Source organism: Sander lucioperca, chromosome 2 (assembly GCF_008315115.2).
Source record: "Sander lucioperca isolate FBNREF2018 chromosome 2, SLUC_FBN_1.2, whole genome shotgun sequence".
Lineage (NCBI taxonomy): Eukaryota > Metazoa > Chordata > Actinopteri > Perciformes > Percidae > Sander > Sander lucioperca.
The window spans coordinates 8934390-8957803 of record NC_050174.1 but is presented as its reverse complement, the minus strand read 5'-3'; the positions used below and the strand labels follow the sequence as shown (position 1 = coordinate 8957803).

Below are 23414 nucleotides of genomic sequence, written 5' to 3'. Positions count from 1 at the left end.
AACACAACCTGTCCTCCAGCTCACCTTCACTAAAATCTTGATCACCCTTGATCACCTATGTTTTCAAATTGGGCAAATTGATATCTAAACTATAAACCAATTTAGTTCTTAAACTTCTATACAGAGCATTTACTTACCTGTCTATGTTCAGACATTTTCAGATGAACTGGGTTGACTTGTTTTTCTTTCTTTTCTCTCATTCTGAGCTTTCTCTCTTCAGGTTTTCTCAGTTGGAGTGGTTTGCTTTCCTCTTGTAAGTTCCTGTTAAGTGCAGAAAATCTCTGTGTTGTGTTCACTGTGAAGAAGAATGCTAAACTGAACTGTTGTGTCTGTCTGGAATTAATACACTGTGAGATTATAGATCCCTCTGTGTTCTAATAGAAGTTCTGTGTTCTAATTGAACTTGTGTCAGCATTTTTTAATTTACATTCCAATGTATATTGTGTGTGTGTGTGTGTGTGTGTGTGTGTGTGTGTGTGTGTGTGTGTGTGTGTGTGTGTGTGTGTGTCTGTCTAGAGAGCCATACAGAGGTTTTTCAGTATCACAGAGACTGAGTGAAGTTTTACAACTTCATGGCCAGATTAACCTTTTCGGAAAAATGGGCCAAAAACTGTTGTAGTTATTCTATTTAACAGCACTTTATGTAGCAATATGTATCGTGTGAAGGGTTTTACACTTAAGTGGTACAAATTCCATAACAAATGTGAAATTAGTTAAATTACCAAAAAAGCAGTTACTGTAACACACTATGATCTGGGGCTTTTGGGGCCCTGAGGGGTCTGGGGCCCCTGGGCATTCAGCCTTGGCTGTAGTGGACAGAGAGACCAAAATGCAAGTCATTCAAACTTGATTAATTAAGACTACAGCGCAGGAGATAAACGATCACACAAATCGAGATATTTGTGATTATATTAGAAAAGTTAGATAACCGGTTAAAAATTAGTAATAAAGAAAGATTATTACTTTATTTTGAACAAATTACAAACAGTACAAAAATACATGAGAAAAGATTACTTAATAGTCACACTGCACAAATGGGTTTTCAAAAGTGATTTTCCAGTCATATCTCCTGAGATATTCTAATGCTTATTATCCCAAAAGCCAAAGGCATGAACCTTAGTCTTCAGCCTGTTAGGACATAATTAGGACAAACCAGTGAGGCATTATCAGAGGACTTGTGGAGCTGTATCTAAGATGGTAATTTATGCCTTAGAATGGGCTATGTAATTCACTGTGATCATTTTCTAAGAATGTGTGAATAATAGTTATGTAAATAAGGCTGTCAATTTACATTTTATCAAAGACCAAGACGTAAACAATGATGCAAAGTACCAACTTATGCCATTCCCCTCAATTAGACATTACATTAACAGTTGCATGACCTATTATAATAAGAAACAGAACAAAGCGCTATTGAACAAGTTATCCTGATCTTTTTCCTCAAATACATTTTGATTTTCTTCAAGTCCAGGCACTCACACACACACACACACACACACACACACACACACACACACACACACACACACACACACACACACACACACACACACACACACACACACTCTGTGCTCTATTTGTAAACCCCAGAGTAAAAAAAGCTGACACCATATTAGTGGATGTGAGAAAAAAAAGGTGGCTCTGGTTTTTTCACCTTATTTTGTGTATTCAGTGGATGTGTTTTCTATAGGTCACACGGGACAATAGTGAGGCCATGAACAGTGCACCTATTGTAATGGGGCTCACCAGGGGGACTTTGGCTTTGTCAACAGCATGGAATGTCCCAGCGGGCTAACAGGCAGGATAGGCCAGGCTAGAGGCATGCACTGCTCACCTCCTCTACACTGGAACAGTCCCTCTAAAGAGCTTGAACCTATACATCCAGAAGTAGTGGGAGGCAGAGAGAAGACTTTGGGTAAGATGACAGGGGAAAGACCAGGCTAGCTGGTAGAAGTTGCTTCAGATGTGCTCTGCTGGTGAATGAGGGGCTCAAAACCGTCGCCATGAGCTCCCATTTGGAACCCTCCGGTGTTAATGGATCAAGCAGAGTTGGAGGTCGTGGAAGTGAAGATGATCGTGAAGAAAACAGCAACAACGAGACTTACACTCCATTCTTAAAGACAGTGAGACCTAGGTTGAGGAGTGCAGATCCAGCCGGAGAGGGAAGGTCGAGCAGTGTGGAGCAGCTGGTGAGACCTGCCCTGCCAGGGAGGAAAGCACACAGAAAGACCTGCATCAAGGACAACAGAGGAAGATGGAGAGAGGGAAATCAAGACAGGGATGAGGAGAGACAAAATGTTGAACACACAGGAAGCAGGGAAAAAGGAAAACAAAGGCAGAGAAAGACTGAAAGAACTGGTACACATGGAGCTGGAGCCCAGGACAGACAAGGGACAGGAAGCGCTGAAAGTTTGTCTAGCAGTAATTCTGACATCCAGTTAAACAGCCCTTTGGAAGGAGCGAACAACTTGCAGAGAGGATCCACGTGCCCTAGACCTCCCAGTATTGGCTGCACCCGGAACATCACCGCCAATTTAAACCCCCAATCCCCTCAGCCAGCAATGAGGTCCATGTCTTCTGCTCTCCCTCAGCCTCCCATCCAAACCAGATCCACAACTCTGTCCCCTCAGAGACTTTCATCCAGAACAGCAGCAGGAGACCTGCACTGCAACCCATTTAGTTTGCCCAGAGAGACAGATCCATTCTGGATGGAGGTGAGAACAGGGACAGCAACTGGACGATCGTCACAAAGCCATCTGACACACATCCCATCTCTCACCAACTCAGAGCTAGGAGAAGAAGAAGAGGAGGAGGAGGAAGAGGATGTGGACGATGGCGAGGAAGGAGGCAGTGGTGTGATGGAGGTGATAGGTCAAACCATGACCTCAGCAGTGGTGCCACCTTGTGTTCCTTTTCTCCCTGAGAGGAGGATGAGTAAAAGAGAGAAGAACAGGATTAAGTGTCTGAGGAGGAGGCAGAGAAGAAGGGAAAGGTGGAGACAAAGTCAACTGCAAGAGAGCAGACAGGTGAATGACACAAATAACTGAGCCTAAATATGACAGTGAGTACTGAAGTCACTGTTCTTTTACCAAATGTTTTAGATTAGATTAGATTCAACTTTATTGTCATTATGCAGAGTACAAGTACAAAGACAGCGAAATGCAGTTTGCGTCCAACCAGAAGTGCAAAAAAAAAGCAGAAAAGTGCAATGCGATATACCAGTGATTTTAGGATTAAGATCAGGCAACTACCTTATATCTTTTGGTGCTGCTGTATAAGAAGAACCACAGAGTTGATAATTAAATCATTGAATAATTTATTTTTCTATTCCATTTCCCAATTAATACTATGTTAATACAATGCAAATAATGTATCAACTATTAAAGCACCATGATATTTTATGTGACACTGAGAAGTACAGTAGGGGCACTTATCTACCGGTCAATGACACACTTTTTTTCATTTATCATTTACCAAACCAAAGATTGCTGTCTTCATGTGTAGTCTTTATCAGTTAAGAAGCTTTAGGATACTTTTAAGTTTCTCAAGTCTCAAGGCACTTCAGCCTTAAATTACCTAACTGATCCACTTTTGTATGTTTGTGTGTGTGGTAAAATACAACATGCACACAAATCAGACCTAAATATTGAGTGTTGGGTCCACTTTTCACTGTATTTATTCGTGGCACTTTATGTGACTGTGTGGCTGCACGTGTATTTGTGTCTGTGTGTTAATTTCATCTAAGTCTGACTGTCGACAGCCCTATCAGCACCCAGCTCCTCTCAATAGCCATTGTCTGTACGGTTTAAAATGGGGTTACATCTGAATTAGTTGCATGATGAGGCTTGGGTGGAGAGCCCTTCAAAAGCAACCAGACAACAGAGCAGATTCTGTTTTGATTGGCTGCTGCAGATCTGCAGTTACGTTGGTGGATTGAAATTATTCTGACTGCCGAGTTAGAGAAAGCTGAATAAAATTAGTTGCATTGAAACACAGAAAATCAATTCCCTAATTCAATGTCGTCCTGCTGATTATATTGTTTTTAGTTTAGATATTCCTCTCTCCCTCAAATTGCAGTTAATGTATGTATGATGTAGATACATAATACACATACTATCTTCTCTAGCAGATATAATTGTGTCCATTATAGTGTGGTGGATTATTTCTGTGGGGGAGAACAGATGGCATGTGCCACCATGAGGAAAATGCATGAAGTGTTTTTACATTTTTCCCAATTTGCCCTACAGTTATCACGTGTACCTTAAAGGTCGAGAGCCAAATGTTAGAAAGTTCTTGCCGAGAGTAAGATGAGAAGATTGATAATGTTTGAATGTTATGTATGTAGCCCAAGTCAAGAGGGGATAAGCTTAGCTTAACTTAGTTTATCTTAGTTTACCTTAGCGTAAATACTGAAGCAGGGTATAACAGCTAGCCTGGCTCTCTCTAAAGGAAAACAAATATGGCTATCAACACCTCTAAAGCTGTGGACATGTTATATCTCATTTTTTTTGTGAACACAAACAAAAATGTAATGTAAATTGTGGTTTTACAGAGTTATGTGCTGTGCATTTTGATGAGATATATTTAAAAAATAGTTAATGATAAAAATAGTCAGAGTCAGGTAAGCTTGACATGTTTTGAAATCTTGTATGTGAATAGTTATGTTTTGACGTCACATACATGTAACATAATCCAGTGGCTAGGCACCTGGCTGTCTCACAGTGAAAGCAAGACTCTAGGAAGTTGTCCTAACATGTTTGTGTATGAATTAAACAAATAAGATACAGTGTATTAGTTTGTGAGTTGTAATGGTGCTTGTACATATTTGAACTTTGGAGAAAGCCAGCCTAGCTGAACTGCTTCCCCCTGCTTCCAGTGTTTATGCTAAGCTCTATACTTAATGCACAGTGTGAGTGGTATTGGTCTTCTCACCTAACTCTCAGAGAAAAAGTGAGTAAGCGTGTTTGTTTATTAATTCAGAATACATTAAATGAGTTTGCTTGGTCATTTATCAATATCAAGACTTATTGAGTGTGTATGCTTTTCCTCAGCTGTTTCCAACTTTGCACTCGCACAGTTACACTCATTCTCATTTGGGAGCTGCTCACTACAAGCACAGCATTTCAGCCATTGGGACTTAAGGATACTTCTCAAGGACAGCGCAACAGTAGTTTTTCTCATTCACCCTCTCATATTATTATTTTTTTTAACCCTTTGGTCACAAAGCCTTGTTTAAGTTGTTTATATTCTGGATACATATTACACAATGTGTTTCCAAATATGATGCTTTATTTATTTCCCCCTTTGCAGATTTCATGCAACTTTACTGCCTATGCCTTCATTGTTTGTGGAAATGGCTGTTTTAACCCCCCTGATAGAGTATCATGTAATTTTTGCATTTTGCAGATAGTATACAGTAGGCCAAAGGTCAGAGCAGGTATTATTGTCATGCAGTTTTCCACAGGAAGTAGGTCATGGAGAGGCAATTAGTGTTGGATTGTTCAATTACTTACTCCAGCTGCTGCTCAGAAGATGAAATGTGGTTGTGGCTGAATGTAGCTACTGCATATAGTTCTGCAGAAACATTTATTGCTATTCTACAATAATTATTATTCTTTCAAGTTTACACAAACCACATTTGTGTCAGGTTAGTGGTGCAGTAGCACTATTAGTCAAATGAAGCTAATACAAGTTAAGTTAGTAAAAAGAAAAAGTTTACTTTATGTCTACTAAAAGATTTTGATTTACTTTTACTTCCCAATGATAAAGAATAGTACTTATTTATTGATGTACACATTTACTAGTGCAACCAAGACAAAGGTGCCATGTTACTGTGTATGTTGCCACAGGAGAGCCTCAGTGCCCATGATTACTTGGAGCTGTACACTCTGTGTTCTCTCCTCTGTGTTAATGACACACCTTGGGAGGCAGGACTGGTGCAACACGGAAGTCCCTGGAGTTCCCCCTGGGCGATAAAGTGGTAATTACTCTGGAAGCACCCCCTGGGCTTTTTTTAAGACTGAGGCTTCAGACACCAATCCTCAAAGTCTGCCGTCACAGGTCTGAGTAGGGGGACTTGAGGGACCCCAGATACTGTTCTCAAAACGGGTTTTGGTACTTCCTCTCATATGAATTTTATTTGGAATTTGGAAATGCTGAGTGTGGATTTAGGTGCAGAGGCACCTGGGAGGGAGGGCAGTTGACTGCTGAGGAGATGAGAGGGATTGGAGCAGTGGGGGTGGCAGATGTATTGTGCCATATGAAATGAAAAGATACAAACTAGATTAAAAGGGTAAACTGAGGACAGGCCATCTACAGCGTAAACAAAATGTTTTAGCTTACAGAATTGTGTATGCATGAGCCACACTGTGTCTTATGGAAAAACTCTACCTGAAGAGAGCAACAACTCTGTTTGCTGTAGAGTAAGGGGAGTTTGAATTAGGGCCAGCATCAGGATCAAAATGCTCTATTTAGCAAACAATGTTTATGCTCTTCCATAAGAAATGAGAAAGTGTAGGTAGGTAGATGTTTTACTCTGCTGAGCTTACATCTAAAACCCTCATGTCCTCACACATATTATTATGCTGTGCAGGTGGGTGTCAAAGACAATTTACACTCATCAAATGTGTGTATTAAAGAGAGAGTATTTTAAACAGAATCTCAAGAGGACTGCAGTAGAGGACATTTTCACTTATATTTATTGCCAGCTGGTGTGATGACACAGTGATAATGTATGCTCAAAACCTCATATGTGGGGAGTCAGATTTCTGGATTTGTCTCCTTTCTTCTTTTACTTAATCTGTCTGTCTGCAGAAGCTCATTCCATGTAGACATGACCCTTTAGAAATGGGTTTGCCATCATGGTTTTAGATTTTAGAGATAGAAGAAGAGAAGTGTTGAGATGTATAAAACTCAGACGTTTGGTGCTAATCTGATGTGAATCTCATCCAAAACACACAAAAACCAACACATTTCTGAACTTTTTACAGTATACAAAGGCTTGCAGATGTGCATGTTTGCATATATACACACATAAATATTTATCTGCATGAAGAGGTCTACAAGAAAATACATGCATGGGCATTAATACATCTATCAACATCATTTATCTTTTCACCCTATGCGTTTGCTTGTTACCCAGAGTTCAACAGGGAACCCATCCAGCAGCAGTAGCGAGGATGATGAGGACATGAGCGCTTTTGACAGAGAAGGTTACATCTGCGCTGTGTGTTTGGATGTATACTTCAGTCCTTACATGTGTCACCCCTGCAACCACATCTTCTGTGAACCCTGTCTGAGGACACTGGCTAAGAACAGCCCCACCAACACCCCCTGCCCCCTCTGCAGAACAATCATCACACATGTCTTCTTCCAGAAGGGTGAGCTAATGGACAGAAAGTACTTGCTGTACAATTCACATGATTTGAAATACGAATCACCTCTACTTATGACTCTGCTAAAATTTTAGATTACATAATGTGAGATGGATAAAAAATACAGTTTTAAATATGCCAGTAAAATGTGTAGTTTAGAACCAAATAATCATAATGTAATAGTAAATTAGAAACTAGGCTATATGTGTATTCGTATGTCTGTTGGCTGTTGCATAGATGAGATCTAAGCTGCAGATTGTTCAGAGGGCCCAGCTGCAGATGTCCCGTAGGGAGCAGAGTAGACGTTTAGTTCAGCTCTGACCAGATGAGTCACCCAACCGAGAATCTGAACACTTTTATTTAGTGCTTTCTGATGGAAATAAGAAATGGGTTAACCTGATGGGTGGGAAATGCATTGCGATATGACAAAAGAGATTTTTTTAGCAATTGCGTCACCTGTAGACAGTGAAACCCTAATCTTATATGTGATGTCATTACACAATAATCTTACATAATCTACTGTAATAATAATATTTTTGCACATATGCTCTTTAGTGACATACCTATTTTATGTAACCTTGTGATCACTGCAAGCTGATTACATGGAACGTAGTCTGATCTATGAATAAGTAATGCAGTTCTGTGATTCACTTTGGCCTACTTCTAGATGTATGTAGGAGAGAGTGAGCGGCAGGGACACTGCTATGGCCATTAAAAGACAAGAGTGGCCATGGTTTTGAGGACTGCAGACACACTAAGGGCTCTTGTGAGTGATTAGGTGACAAGGATTGTAGATTAGATTCTTGTGTTGATTACCAAAACCAAGGTCACACAGAAACAGAACAAGGAGAAGATGAGGGAGTCTGATGATGCTGCATCTGCTGCTTCTTTGAATACATTGAATCAATCAAACATAATCTATCCAGGCTATAAAGAAGTGTAGGTGTAAATAAGATGTTCACGTTTTATAATATTTAGTTTGTCTCCTTGTCTTTCTTACAGAGCTAAACCAAACAGCAAGAACATTCTTCCCAAAGGAATACCTTTCCCGGAAACAAAACTTCCAGAAAGCAAGTTGTGCAAAGTGGCCTCTCCCAAGCTGCCGGAAACTCTTCCGTATCTTTGGAGGCAAGTTCTTAAATACTCATACACGGAATTCTCTCAGATTAAAATAAACAGATTTGGCAAAATATCAGCAACAGAAGGACACAATTGCCACTTTACTGTAATGCTAAAGTAAGATTGTAGGTCTTGACAAGACTTGTGACAGAGTAGCACATATGTACCTGCTATGTATTTATCTTAAAAGTACCTCAAGGCTTCAGTGGCAGATTAAACCCGATGCTTTAATTTCATAGCATACATAATACACATTTAAGTTGCTGCCTTTCCAACGCACACATGCAATTTCTTATTATAGACAAAATTCTTGGAGAATATCTTGAGGGGAAGCAGTGTTCCCAAAATTAGTTTCTATTAAACACCCTACCCTTATGGCAACAATTACTTTCAGCAAAATATGGACTCACAGCTTCAAGGAAAGCAGTAGCACGACATGGATGAACTGTATAAAGCCAATACAACTTAAATACATAAATAATGGTAGTTTGGAATATAACTGAACATATGGAGATACAGTAGAAAAGTTGATAATGCTGCAGGAGTTGATTGAAACATTTTGTTCAGAATTTTCTAATATACTCAGGTTATGATTGAATCCTACAGCCCCCCTAGGAAATGTTTGACTACCTACCAACCAAACTCCGTACAATTTAAGTATTTAAAAAAAAAAAGGGTCACAAAATTACACATTTTATTTACTCATAATTTACTTCAATAATATTTTCGGTAAATGTTATCTCCCACTTGATGGTCTAAATGTTCCGCAGCCTTCTCTATACTGTGTAATTCTGATGGAGAAGACTGAATCCCTTTTATTTTACTTTAGTAGTAGTAGTTTACTTTATTTCGGCAGATTTTAAGATACGTTGTCCAGAAAAAAACATCAGAATCACTCTTAAAAAAATAATAATTTCCCAGATATATTACCGAGGACGTGACCTTGGTTTCCTCAATAGTAGCTACCTTCCTGACAATGTGATTTTGATGCTTTTTTCCCACTATAAAAACCATTAGAATCCATTTTACCTGACAGTAATTCAAATAAGGAGAAAACTACTTTAGAAATATTTTACTTCAATGAAAACCACCAGATGTGATGCCTTATTTGTCACCCAAACCAGGCTTCCAGAGGCAGTCCAGTCCCATTGCTAGACGCCAGTTCCCCCATGGAGGAGGCTACCGTCTGGACGCTCTGGACTTTGAGGATGACTCTCGAGGCTGGCGTTTTGACATGGACATGGTCATCATCTATATCTACTCAGTCAACTGGGTTATTGGCTTCTTCATATTCTGCTTCCTTTGCTACCTCTTCTTCCCTTCTTTTTGACAGTCATAGCTAAAATGATGGAGCAACATAGAAAGAGGAAAGGTTGAGGATACTGCAGGATGAGGGTAAAGTAAGGAAATAAAATGAAGCAGAGGGCAGACAAGCACATATATATAGGGGAAACTAAGCTGTAGGCTTTAATGAGAAGACAAGCAGGGAAACAACAGCTGGTGGCAGCTTGTTTTCTCTCATTAATAAATGATTGAAATGGGGAAATGGTGTAGGAGGATGTTTGGGAATCCAATGTTCTCTGTCTCCACATGTTGCACATGTAATGTGGGTTGCACAACATGTCCTGTTCCTGTATGGATGGGAGATAAAACATATATTATGTCACGTATAACATCTCCTAGGTTGTAGTGTTTTACTTTCAACATAATTTACATACATACTATTAATGCTTATTTTTTTGATTAGCAGCACAGCCAACTTACTCCTAGTCTGATTACTTTCAATGACATATTAATGTAAGTACTAGAAATAACAAAAGTGGAAAATTCCAATTAGCTTTTCTTCAATTTCATACTTACCAACCCAAAACATTATCTCATTTTGAGATGTGCAGTCGTGACAAAACATATGGTAATGCTTTAAAATACGACAAACATCTTTGTATTCCGAATTTTTCACTTATGAATTCAAACAGTATTGTCAAAATCTAATTTAGAAACTTCTGATGGACAGTGGAACCAATTTGCAATATATTTTATCATTAGGAAACACAAGCATGAGCAGCTGCTACAATGAGGTAGAGATGCTTGTTTATACTTTTGCCCAAAACATACCAGAACATACCATTTCAGTACTACCACAGGTATTGCATATTCCAATGATAATACTGTAATGTAAATCATAGTTTATTATTATTATTATTATTAATGATAATAATAATAATGACTAACCCACAATAAAACAAAAAAGACTAACATGAGTGAGCAGTTTTTGGGTGGATTTTCAAGTTTATGCATCCTCAGAAAACTTCTTTAAATACGAGATTTGCTCTTTGGTATGGGTTGAGACCATTTGTTTATGGTTTTATGAACCTCTGTGTTCCAATTTACCGCCATACACCATATCCTTGCTACTAAAACCTTTTTAGTTGGCACTTGTGTTATAATATACAGTATGTCTTGCTAGATGTTTTTAATTTGCTGTTTTTCAACAAGAAGGAACTTTGTGGTTTTTATTGTTCTTAAGCACCCCCTGGAGGGAATAATGTTGAAATAAGTCACTGTATTTTATATCAAAAGTTACACAGAAACACATACATACAGGTATGTAGATGTGGCTTTGATATGAATTTGTAAATTTAAGCGGTTTCCAATTTGGTAATGAAATCATGTGTTAGAGCCAAATAAATTGCTTTTACCTGACACAATTCAAGTTGTTTAGTTGATACCTCTTTTATTTGCTTTTATTAGCTTTTCCAAAGGGCTTCACTTTCATTTTCTACTTGCATCAGTGTAAAGAATGTGGGCTTCACTCAATGCACATATTGTTCACAGTTTGGTATAACTTTAACAATCAAGTGGTCTGGTGTGTTGCCAGTTGGACAGCAGGCAAGGTTTTCGAGCCTTGGTGGAATGACCTCTGGGTACAAAAACTGGCACTTGGGGCAGAAAGTGTCACCTAGATGGTCAGTAGTGCAGCAAGTAAAGCAGTCCCAAAGAGATATATTTGGAGCTTACTATATGGAAAGCACATGCTCTGCTTACTCCTGGATAGAGACTGGACTCTGTCCTTTTCCAGTTTGCTTTGCAAGTTTCCATTGTGGTAGGTGTTTGGGGAGGATATGGAGAAAGACTTTCAGTTGGCAGCACAGGAAGGCATTAGCATTTAAAATGTATTAACTATTGGCCAAGTTTAAATGTGTTTATTTATAAAAATGGTATGCACATTTTGGAGTAAAAACCATTTAAGAAGAATTAATTGACTTGTCATTGCTAAGCCAGGAGACGAGTTAGAGTGCCATCTCTTCTAAGAGATCAAAACCAAACACATGATCAGTGCAGAATCTTTTACATTTAAATAGACATAAAATTACACTGTATGTTACCTGTGTCACTGGATGTGTCTCTTTGTGTTTGTGCAGCTGTGTGCATCTGTGGGTGTATGTCACGTACTGTACATAGATGGATTTTGAAAGTCTTCTTCTGCATTCACAATTAATTAGTAATGCAGATTTAGAAAGAGCACTCACCATACACTGAAATGGACTCCTAATTTATTCAGAATATCTACCACATACTTTCCTCTTTGTGGTTGTCAAAAGCCAGGAAGGGCAATTGTCACAGCTGAAAGCAGGCACATTCATAGCAAACAAAAAAAATAGAAATGTTGAAAGAGTTTAGTTTTTGTGGTGTAACCATAGACAACAAATTATACATTTATATATTCCTATGTATTTTGTTTTATTTGATGCCACCGCTCTCCATTTGTTTGTGTGCATGAAGCTTACTTCCAATTTACTTACATTTTTTGTGGTTTTGTATTGGTCTGTTGGACTATTATGTTTTACACATAACATAACCTGGATTGCAAGATTACCCTTAGTAACCACCTTAACAACCTTAAAAATATATTTGGGTCTCTAATAAAGTAACACTTTTATGTTAACCACAATGTGTGTCTATAGGCATATCATTTCTGTTGAGAAAGGCATAGATATAAAAATAATAATACCATTAAACACACTTTAAGTCCCAATACAATGAGCCTGCATAATTATTATAAATAGACCGTAGTAAATGTGTATTTAAATTGTGGTATTCAATACTGAAGTTTAAATGGACACACATATAGTCTTTACTGCAATATTGAATGCATTTTAATGTATTCTTTTACTGTGGAGGCAAAGTGGCCAATAGCCTGAATTTCACACGTTTAGGATACAGCTCAGGGCGGGGGTCTGACTTGATGGGCCCTATTAGTATTCCCGTCCTTTGGGTGCGCAGTGTTGCCAGCCACAGAGCCACGTCAGGCCTGTAGCAACTGCTTGTCTTCTACTGCCTCTCCAAGGTTATTAGAGATAGGCCCGCCCGACCAGCTGGAGACACTCCAACAGACCCTGGGAGCCGAATTGAGACCGCGATACTAGGAATTAAGTTTTTTTTTATCGTTTAGATTTTCTCCGGCACAGAGGAGTGTGCGCAGTGAAATTGTCAGCGGGGACATTGGTGGCGTTATTTCGTCTCTATAAGGAGATTCTGCAGCTAAGAAACGATCGTTATCGCCCGTCTTATTGGTGCTTAATGGAAACGCGCAATCATAAAAAATGGTTGCATTTGGAGAATATCCGTGAATGTGATCGTCTCCTTCCGACATCGGTGCGTCAGAGAAGACACCTCAGCTAGCTGGACTCCGGGTTGGGTGTGAAGTCTTCACTGTGCACCGTGTGCTGCTGGGGTGAAGGTGACTTGCGTCCCGCTGCAGTCAGGGCAATGCGGAGAGGAGTCGCAGACGCTCATCCGGTACTTTTTTTCTGCACTCAGAGGCTCGTCCGGGAAAATATTTGCTCCGTCTCCCACACTAGAGGGGAGGAACGTGAGAGATAGACAGAGCAATAACAATAATCGAGATCCAACCCAGCCAGTAGTTGGCGAAGGTGAATTGAGCGTATACAGAGGAGAGAATAAGGTGAACAGTAAGGTACTGGGTGGTGAGGCAGGAAGAGAGAAAGTGGTGAAGTTTGGTGGAGAAATAAGACAAAACCGTTCTGTATTAGGGCTGTTTTATTAGTGGATGTGTATGCATGAGTTCTGCATCGAATGGGCGCAAAAACCGCCCCAGATCCTCCGGGAACATCTTCCAGATTGGCAAGCCTCCTTGCCGAGACCCACAGAGGAGGGAGAGCACCGAAAGTACCCGCAAAGCCCAGCGCGCCGTGGCCGACTGCAGAATGGTAGGTTTGCGACACGTCAATGCCTGCATGGTGCCTCTGATAAGGAGTGCTATGTTATTATCCCTAGCTTTCTTTGTTCTATAGGACGATCGACTATCCCGTGCATGCAGGGTGCAGAGGCGACAGCTGTTAATAACTGCAAAAAGACTGTGCATTTGCATTGCTTTGTCGGCAGTGATGCCAAACAGATCATCTCGGCGTGCAGATTGACTGTGTGATTTGCATTTGGAGTGCTGATGATTTAGACTGATTTCAAAATTGCCTGAATTACAATATAATCTAGGTGTTCATAGCACAGAGGTCCCGTGTTTTGACAGATGTTGGCAGGAATTATCATATATAGGCTATAGCCTGCTTCACCCTTTCACACATTAGTGAACGTAATGGAACCTCTCTGTTCCTATAGCCTACAGGAGTGCAGCAGGATGCTATGCAGGAGTTGCACAAAATGAACGAAATATTTGTGTCCCGCAATCTCAAGCTCTGAGGTTGTGCAAACAACCAAACTTAGCATAATGGGACCCCTGTCAATAAAAGAAAAATCAATTCATTTATCATCCACTTTGACTTTGCGGACAATTTTGATGGCAATGCTTCACTTTTTTTTTGCTTAATCGCATGTTTCTATTATATATCAATATGTTTTTGACCGCATAGGTTGTACATTTTGAAATACTATTTCAATTGATGCCTATACCACAATGCACCTGCACTGGCACATTGTGTGTGTGTGTGTGTGTGGGGCTGACAAGTTTCATGTTGACAAGTCAATATATTGGCCAAGGATCAAGGCTATTCAACTGCAATAGCCAGAACTGGAAGCGATATTCAAGCAAATGTTGTTTGTTATATGTGTGTGGACTTGACTAAGTCATTTAGGGAATAACTTATTTTTGTGTGATTTTATCGTCTCATTCACAGATCGTCCAAGAATTCAATACGCTTGTGGCTCTGTACCGTGAGCTGGTCATCTCCATTGGCGAAATCACTGTGGACTGTCCTTCCTTACGGGCCGAAATGTTGAAGACCCGAACTAAAGGCTGCGAAATGGCGAGAGCGGCACACCACAGTCTCTCCTTGATATCGGGGTAGGTTGGCACCGACGCTGTCCATGGTGCTGAAAATTAGTACCTTGCTATCAATGGTTCTGAAAGTGCACCAAATAGGGCGCTCTGCAACACTGTTGCGCCTAAAGTTGAAAAGTAGCACATTTTACCAAAGTACATCTCTAGTTTCTATAAGCATCCCCGTTTTAGGCACATTTATACATTTATACTTAAGCCTACTCCTCTACACTTCAAAGAAATAATTCAAGTGTCTGCCCCATTACTGGTGAACTAGTGGGCTTGAAGTGTGACAATAATTTGGGGAAAACAGAACATGAGATCAGTTTTTTTTTAAAAACCATAATGTCTCTAATTGCTAGGGTACAGCTTTACCAGGAAGCAATCACAACAACATGCTGTAACTGGCTGTTTCCCATTAGCTGGGGTCTAAAACGTTAATGCATGAAGTGAAATGCTTCTCAGAACAACGAATTTCTGAGATAATATTATCAATAATGTAGAGCCAATGACTTTTGCATTGTTACTTTTAATGTATTGTGAGAGAGAGAGAGTGTGTGTGTGTGTGTGTGTGTGTGTGTGTGTGTGTGTGTGTGTGTGTGTGTGTGTGTGTGTGTTTTGTGTGTGTTTTGTGTGCTGTGTTTCTGTTATGGTCATTTGAACATTTAGATACTAACATGCTTTCAACAATGGATGTAGTACAGAATGTCTGCAAGAATCCAAATCCTTGGCTCTTTCTTTTTAGCAAAAACAAATGATACCCTAATGAAAGTCAATGTAAAATATATTACGATATAGGTTTGTTTATGATAGATGTTTGGGTGATAGCGAGAAAACAGTTATGATAGAAGCCTGACATGTCTGTTGACTTGGCCTGCACTCTTCATTGAGCACAACATCTACCCCACATTGGTGCCAGTGGAAGAAGGGCAAAGTTAGGCTTGGGATTTGAAGGTCCTCTGTGAAGCTAAGATGCCAGCTGACTTGGAACCTTCAAACTTACTTAAATAACAATCAGACAGACTGAAGCCAGTGGTGAGAGAGATTTGGAGGACATTCTGCAGTGCTAACTGTTTGCCAAAGCCCTGGCACTATTGGAACAATAACAGCATCAGATTTACTCCTGCTATAGCTCATTTTCATCCTTATAACAGGCATACACTTTTGTTGGAGAACTGTGAAACCATTGAATGCTCTCCCATTAAATATTAGTCTGCCACATTTTTCATGAGGATGAGTTTAGAATATGTTAGGCTGTACTCTGCTCTGTAACCCATTTCCTGGCTAAATAATTAATCCACTTGTTATATCGTACAGTGATTTAAGAATGCATATATTTCACTGTCTGTTACATGCATGACAAAATCTTTCCATTTAATGTATGGAGGCTTTGAACCACATGTGCGTGCCACACTCCTATGGTTAGCCAGTAAGCATGTCTACTGCATGTTTCCTGTCATTCAGGGGCATGAGTCATACAACATCCATTGAACAATGCTTTAATAATATAATTTTATATAATATTACTACTTTTTTTTATTTATAGTGTAATTATACAGCTAGATACAGTTATACCTCCAAGACTACAAGTAGTATCTATTACAGTCCTGTGCTTGAATTTTCTGCTGCTGCTATTGAAATAGGGACAGCGCAGCAGCTTTAGAGAGAACTCAGTTCCTACTGATAACAGCATCAACATCATTGTCATAATCATCACCAACACATACTCTAAGCCTCCTTCTCTAAAAGCTCTCCAGGCCATTTCAATGTCCATCTCCACTACTCGAGACACACTAGAGACACAGAGCTTGAATTAGACAGCACAGATTAGTCCCCTTTAATCAAATAAAGCCAGTGTGTCTGAATGCTTTGAGTGATGTGAGGCCTCTCCGATGTGCTAGAGAAAAGCTGATAAGCAGGATAGCATTGATGACAGCTGTGCTTTAACAACAGTACTGTAAAAGGCAGCACTTTGACAAAACAACAATGGGAAGGAGAAGCTTGCTGTTGGAAGACGGGAATGCAACAGCATGATTTGTGTGAGAAATAATTGTACCAGGTGCAAGTTTCACGCCTTTCATCGCTGTCACTTTCCTCTGTGATATCACACCCACTAAATATCACCTGCTGTAGTTTCCCCTTAAACACCAGATGTATATGGTTGTGAAGCTACTGTGGTGTCTCATAAAAGCAAGTGATCAACTCTGGGTAAATGAAAAGTATTCAGATGGGGTTTTTACGTTTGAACTTCTTCAATGCATTTCATTCATACATTCTCAGATGGTTAAACAAACTGTCTTAAAAAAAAATGTGGACACACAACAACATAATCATGCAAAATCCAGTCAGTAGCAATTTTGACCTTGTCTGCTTGTTGACATAAAACAACAGAAACAGGTCTAAAGAAACTGATAGCTCCTATTTCTTCATCATTAATGCAAACTCCACACCGTATCTCTTATCTGATGGTTTAAATTTGGTAAACTTTGCTAAACTTTTTGTATGTATTTGAGTTTATAACCCCTTCTGGCATTAGCTGCTGCTATTAGTAATTGAATTGTTCAGATTATTGATCATATTCATTTAATCACAAGCAGGCAAAACTGTATTAAGAGGGCTATTCTTCATATTTGTTAATATAGTTCAAAATAAATGCATGTTAGTAATGGCTGTTTATGATGTAGAAGATGTGCATGCTGAAAATTTAATTTATTATACAAAAGTTAGACGTCAATTACGGTTTTCGCCATTTTATCTACACATGTAAGTGATCAACACATACTGCACTCAAACTTTGGCAACTTTTTCAATCATTTTTTGAGACATCAATTAATCAAATAATTAACATAAAATGGGGGGCGGTCTGTGGTATAATATTTAAGGAACTTTTCTTTACTATACTATTGTTTACTATTTTACTATTGAAATCTTTTTAGTGGAACTGCTACTGCTAAGTAACTGAGCACAACAAGGCTAAACTCATGAATCAACCCAGGTGAAAAAAAAAGTATACTAAGTGTATTAAATTGTAGCATACTTGAATGTTTTTGAAGACAGACTAATCATCAGCATACTTCAAGTTTGTTAATAAATAGTTATCTTGAAGCATGCTATTTTGGAACAACTCATTTTGTACTAAATATATTTTAGTTGTAATTAAATTGTAGAAAAGCACAATTTGAAGTGTATTAAGTGTACTGTGCTAAAGTGAAACAACTTCAAGTATACTTTGTACACTTTAAGTTAAACTACTGTTAACTACTGTTTAACAGTACACAGAGACATTAAGAGGTTTTCTATGAACTTCTTTCTATAAGGGACTATGATTTTAATTTGTTTCCATAAAGTTGGTGATTGTATCCAGAGTTTATTAAGTCCCAGCTAGCCAGTAACCTTGCTGTGTTCCAACTATGTGTCATTTTAGGCCAGAGGACGGGGAGATCCACCCTGAGATCTGTAGGCTATTCATCCAGCTGCAGTGCTGTCTGGAGATGTACATCACAGAGATGCTCAAATCCGTCTGCTTGCTGGGGTCCCTGCAGCTCCACAGGAAAGGTTAATACATGAATAAGCCTCATGGCATAGCTTTTGAGTTTGTGTATATATGCATGTGTGCTAGTTTATATACAGCATGCTTAGTTCTCTTTTTAACATTTTAATTTATTTAAAATAAACAACCAATAAAACAGAAGACAATCACAACACTAGCAGATTTCAAAATATATGCACAGATATAAGTATTTATTGACAGTGTTTATTGCATGTACTGTAGTAGTGAGACGTATGTAAGGCTAGCTGCTCTCTGTTATCTTTAGGTAAGGATTCCTGTGGCCCTACCGGGGTCGACAGTAAGATAGAGGAGAGCTCAGATATCCCGATCCTGGAGGACACCTCTTCCTCCCCCACTGACTTTCCTCAGCTCTGCTGGCTGGTGGCCAATGACATAGAAAACATAGAAAGGTAGGTAGACAAAAAATGTCTTGCTTCCTTCTGTGTGCATGTTTTTGAATAATTCTACATGTTCCTCGTTGGTCAAAGTACATGTGTCAGGAAACATAATGCAAATTATGCAAGTACTATTAAAAGATTAGTAATCAATTAACATTTTGCATCATTTATCATTTCATTCACAGTACATTATTAGCAGCTAATGCTTTCTTTAAAATACACTCATATGTAGTTAAAACACTTTATTTAATTATATCAAACCCCAATTGTTCCTCTTTCAACCTTATTAATGATGTAATGGTTGCTCCTTTACCGCTGGATTTGTTAAATATTTGATTTTAAGAAATACGATTGCATAACTGTTTTTTACTTACTTACTAAAATAATTTACATACTGGGGATTTACATACGCATCTAGTAATCACAGAGTGTACTGTGCTTCATCCGAGTGTTTATTATATGAGGTGCTGAAATTAGACTAATACAATACATTTTATAAAATACAATATATTTTAAGATGTATTTAAGATGACGCTGCAAAAATGTGTGTGTGTGTGTGTGTGTGTGTGTGTGTGGAGAGCCCATGTGTGGCTGACACGTTTCATGTTGACAAGTCAATATATTGGCCAAGGATTAAGGCTACTGCAATAGCCAGAACAGGAAGTGATATTCAAGCAAATGTTGTTTGTTATATATGTGTGTGTGTGTGTGTGTGTGTGTGTGTGTGTGTGTGTGTGTGTGTGTGTGTGTGTGTGTGTGTGAGTGAGTGAGTGAGTGAGTGAGTTAGTGAGAAAATATACCACATGATAGATGTTTCAGATACACTACATAAAAGCCCTTATTTGTGTTATTGTAGAGATATGAGGGAGATGAAGAACCTTCTCAGTAAACTCAGGGAGACAATGCCTTTACCATTGAAGAACCAAGGTAAGATAGAAACCGAACACTTTATTAATCTTCCCCCTCTTACATGCACATCCCCACACAAACCTCAACCCCACAGAGCAGTGACACTTTCACAATCTTTTATAGGTAAAAAGTATAGAAGATTTTTTGGGAAAAAGAGTGGCTTGAACCAACGCATTGCTAAATCTAGCAAAAAATGTCTGACCTGGCAGTGATCCGCTGTGTGTCCTTGTGTCTAGATGACAGCAGTTTGCTGAACCTGACTCCCTACCCACTGGTCCGACAGAGGAAGAGGAGGTTCTTTGGGCTCTGTTGCCTGGTAACCAGCTAAGGGCCCCGCCTTCGTGGGTAGGAGGCGGCAACAAAGACACCATTACCCACTGTCCTTCACCACTTGTGTCTCCCACCAATCTATTACTGCCATTTTCAAATAAATTGCCTCTTTCTCTTTTTTTTAAAAGCTGTCCATTTTATAATTTTATTTTGTAATACAAAGAAGAACTGTAACTGCAATGTAATGAAAACAAAAGTCATGAACATATATTTTAAGATATTTTGCAACAGATTTTTCCTTTTTTGGTAAATTAAGTCTGATATCTGCTTGTCCAATGTAAAAGAGAATGAGAGGCCATTTGAAATAATGTCAGTGTTCAATTACTTCCACAAACCTGAGTGAATGAAATGAGGATTCATGTTTTAAAAAAGGGAATATTATTGTCAGTTTCTGTTAGAAATAATGCAATAACTTATGAATAGATGCCAATCCGAATATTTCAGGACGGCGCTTGCTAAGACAAAGTTAGTCCTTCGTATGTCTAAGCTGAGATGACAGGTTTGTGCAGAATACGTTTGTTGTGTATTACAGTCTCTGTTTTCTGTTCCTTGCTGTTTTTTCTTCTTAATGTACTTAATTTAGTCTTCCATAAACCAAGTACCTGTATCCAACTTTAACTTTCCAGCATCAAAATGGAATATATCATACAATACTCAAAATGAAAAACTTCTTTGCACACAATATCTATCTATAAATTAAGACATTAGACTTGTATATACACATACTCTTTACACAATGCTCTCTTAATTATTTTCAAAGATGGTTAGCAAAGAATCTGTTGGTTGGTATAAGCAGGGAGGGCCTCCCTCTGTCTGAGGCAATCCAGTGCAGACAGAGGCCAGGCAGCATGGGTCTTGCGTATTATTGATAGTGATCAATGTTTAGGGCACAGTGAAGGTACAGTAGTTAAAGCTGATATAGGTCATTTTACATTGTTAATAAAACTTTTGTTATTGAAACTAATCAACTAGTCTCTGTAATTGCCTTGCATGTAATATAATGAAGTGTCCACTGGGTGGAGACAAACTTTCAAAAAAGAAAATGTCTGACAGATTTAGGTATTTGAGATCTCGTAAAAATTGTGAGTCAAACTAAATTCATTTAATGGAATGATAGTTAAAGAGTCAACTCTTATAATTTATATTTGGGGAAAAAACATCCCAAACTTTGCTGTATGCTATTTTTGTATTTTTTCTGGTTTGCTATTGATTGTTCCATTCTTAAGCCTGTTTGTAGAGTAAACATTTCTATCTAGGAGGGTTAGACGGGGACAGAGATAGATGGAAATACAGAATGGGAGGGACAGAAAAGCAAGATAATCTTTTATTAAGTCCATAACAAGCAGCTTTTGTTTATTTTTACAGAGGGCTGGAGAAATAGGGTGAAAAAGAGACAGAGAGAGAAAGACCTCAGACAAGATCTAACTGGTCACCTACTTTTGCTGCTGGAATGAAGTATATTTTTATCAGTAAAGGAAAAACTTTAAAGTTTCCTCAGCATGTAGTGATCAGGGGCTGACATGGTTTCTTTCATAAATCCCAATCATCACCAAAAATGGGCTAAATGTACAATACTAATTATAATTTAGATAGCAGGTTAGGTGAATTTATAACTCTAAACTGCCTGCAGATGTGAATGTGAGCCCTTTAACAAACTGGGGACATGCCCAATGCATGCAGGGATAGAAATACCAAAACAGCACAATGGGATAAATTGATTCTATAATAGTTTTAAATAAACTGTTGTTTAGAATATACACATATACAGTGCTGCTCATAAGTATTCATACCCATGCTAACGTTGACTAAAAAAAGGAATAAAAAAATCATCTTTTGGAAAGTGATCTTAATGCCTTAATTAAAAAAATGAGGAAAAATCCGACCTTTTAAGGACACCAATTTGTTTTGTGAATGAATAATGTATTGTAAATAAATAAATGTTCTTCCTTAAAATACAGGGGCCATAATTATACATACTCCTTTGTTAAATTCCCATAGAGGAAGGCAGATTTTTATTTTTAAAGGCCAGTTATTTCATGGATCCAGGATACTATGCATCCTGATAAAGTTCCCTTGGCCTTTGGAATTAAAGTAGCCCCACATCATCACATACCCTTCACCATACCTACAGATTGGCATGGTTTTATGTCAGTTAGCCTAATAGCTAACTGAGATAAGATCCATATCAATGCAAATCAAACCAGCTATTAGGCTACTGAAATAAAACCATGCCAATCGCTAGGTATGGTGAAGGGTATGTGATGATGTGGGGCTATTTTAATTCCAATGGCAAAGGGAACTTTATCAAGATGCATAGTATACTGGATCCATTAAATAACTGGCCTTTCAAAATAAAAATCTGCCTTCCTCTATAGGAATTTAACATAGGGGTATGTATAATTATGGCCCCTGTATTTTAAGGAAGAACATTTATTTATTTACAATACATTATTAATTCACAAAAAAACTGGTGTCCTTAAAAGGTCGGATTTTTCCTCATTTTTTTAATTAAGGCATTATGATCAATTTCCAAAAGATGATTATTTTTATTCCTCTTTTTAGTCAACTTGACCATAGGTATGAATATTTATGAGCAGCACTGTATATATTTTCACTTTCCAGTGAAAACCAGATAAAATTTACCTACTTTTTAAGCTAAATAAATTATTTCAAAACCAGTGTCTAAAAATGCATCTTCACAAAGCTGAAAACAGGGCTGCATTATAACCTGTAGATTTACTGTACATCTCCCACTGACTAACATAGAGGCTTTCGCCTAACACCTTACTGATGTTTGTTTATTTCTATTTTGTCACCCATCTGTATGTTTATTTAGAGTTCCTTGAACTTAATGAGATTTAGAGCTCATGGAGATTCATAGCCTGCCTGTTCATGCCTGCATATTCTTTCTCTCACCCAAAAAAACCTCTGTATGTCAGTTTGTGTGTTTCACACCTTTAAGAGTGGACCATGTGTGCTACCTCTGGAGCATTTTCTAGCACCTTCCTCTCACCCACCAGCCTTTCTGTACAACACGGTGTAACTGAGGGATGCACATCTGCCGACAATAAGCATTTTGATGTGATAAGGAGACATCAAGTAGCTGGTGTCTTCTCACAGTTTCACAGGCAGATTCAGACACATGCACTCACACCGGGAGAGGGCAGCTAGCCAGAGGCTACAATAGATTTTCAGCAAGGGTTTGCTTGGCAGGCTGAGCGCTGTCTGGTTTAGTAAGCACATGACATCTTTTGAAATAGACCATCTCAGGCCAGAACACAGATTTTCAAACATTATCTCAAGGGCAATTAACAAAATTATTTCTTTTAAAACCTTTTTAAAAACCCTTACACTGCAGCGTACAAGCAGTATTTACTGTGACAGAAATATACATCTCAACATTTCTCTGGGATAATTATATTACATGCTTTTGGGTCATA

The 23414-nt window shown here is 38.5% G+C and overlaps 2 protein-coding genes across 3 annotated transcripts; both read left to right on the top strand.

The window, feature by feature from the left end:
• The first annotated feature begins 1797 nt into the window (after nt 1–1797).
• si:dkey-250l23.4 lies at nt 1798–11202 on the top strand. The gene is made up of 4 exons (XM_031305675.2): nt 1798–3026; nt 7142–7379; nt 8376–8501; nt 9617–11202. Exons 1-4 carry the CDS (start codon nt 2004–2006, stop codon nt 9820–9822), a joined length of 1593 nt encoding a protein of 530 aa, XP_031161535.2. The 5' UTR covers nt 1798–2003; the 3' UTR covers nt 9823–11202.
• Nucleotides 11203–12750: 1548 nt separating this feature from the next.
• On the top strand, nt 12751–20938 carry rgs7bpa (regulator of G protein signaling 7 binding protein a). 2 transcript variants are annotated; one of them, XM_031305910.2, is made up of 6 exons: nt 12751–13723; nt 14645–14811; nt 18212–18342; nt 18603–18747; nt 19592–19662; nt 19881–20938. In XM_031305910.2, exons 1-6 carry the CDS (start codon nt 13574–13576, stop codon nt 19970–19972), a joined length of 756 nt encoding a protein of 251 aa, XP_031161770.1. In that variant the 5' UTR covers nt 12751–13573; the 3' UTR covers nt 19973–20938. The 2 variants fall into 2 exon arrangements, with proteins under 2 accessions (XP_031161770.1, XP_031161771.1); XM_031305911.2 differs by having other exon boundaries at nt 12753–13292.
• The last annotated feature ends 2476 nt before the right edge of the window (nt 20939–23414 follow it).

Bases quoted from the DNA above. Each gene is read 5' to 3' on its own strand.
- si:dkey-250l23.4 (XM_031305675.2), top strand. From the start codon at position 2,004: ATGAGCTCCCATTTGGAACCCTCCGGTGTTAATGGATCAAGCAGAGTT. The intron at 3,027-7,141 runs GTGAATGACACA...CTTGTTACCCAG, and splicing joins AACTGCAAGAGAGCAGACAG to AGTTCAACAGGGAACCCATC. The intron at 8,502-9,616 runs GCAAGTTCTTAA...CACCCAAACCAG, and splicing joins ACTCTTCCGTATCTTTGGAG to GCTTCCAGAGGCAGTCCAGT.
- rgs7bpa (XM_031305910.2), top strand. From the start codon at position 13,574: ATGAGTTCTGCATCGAATGGGCGCAAAAACCGCCCCAGATCCTCCGGG. The intron at 18,748-19,591 runs GTAGGTAGACAA...GTGTTATTGTAG, and splicing joins GACATAGAAAACATAGAAAG to AGATATGAGGGAGATGAAGA. The intron at 19,663-19,880 runs GTAAGATAGAAA...CCTTGTGTCTAG, and splicing joins TTTACCATTGAAGAACCAAG to ATGACAGCAGTTTGCTGAAC.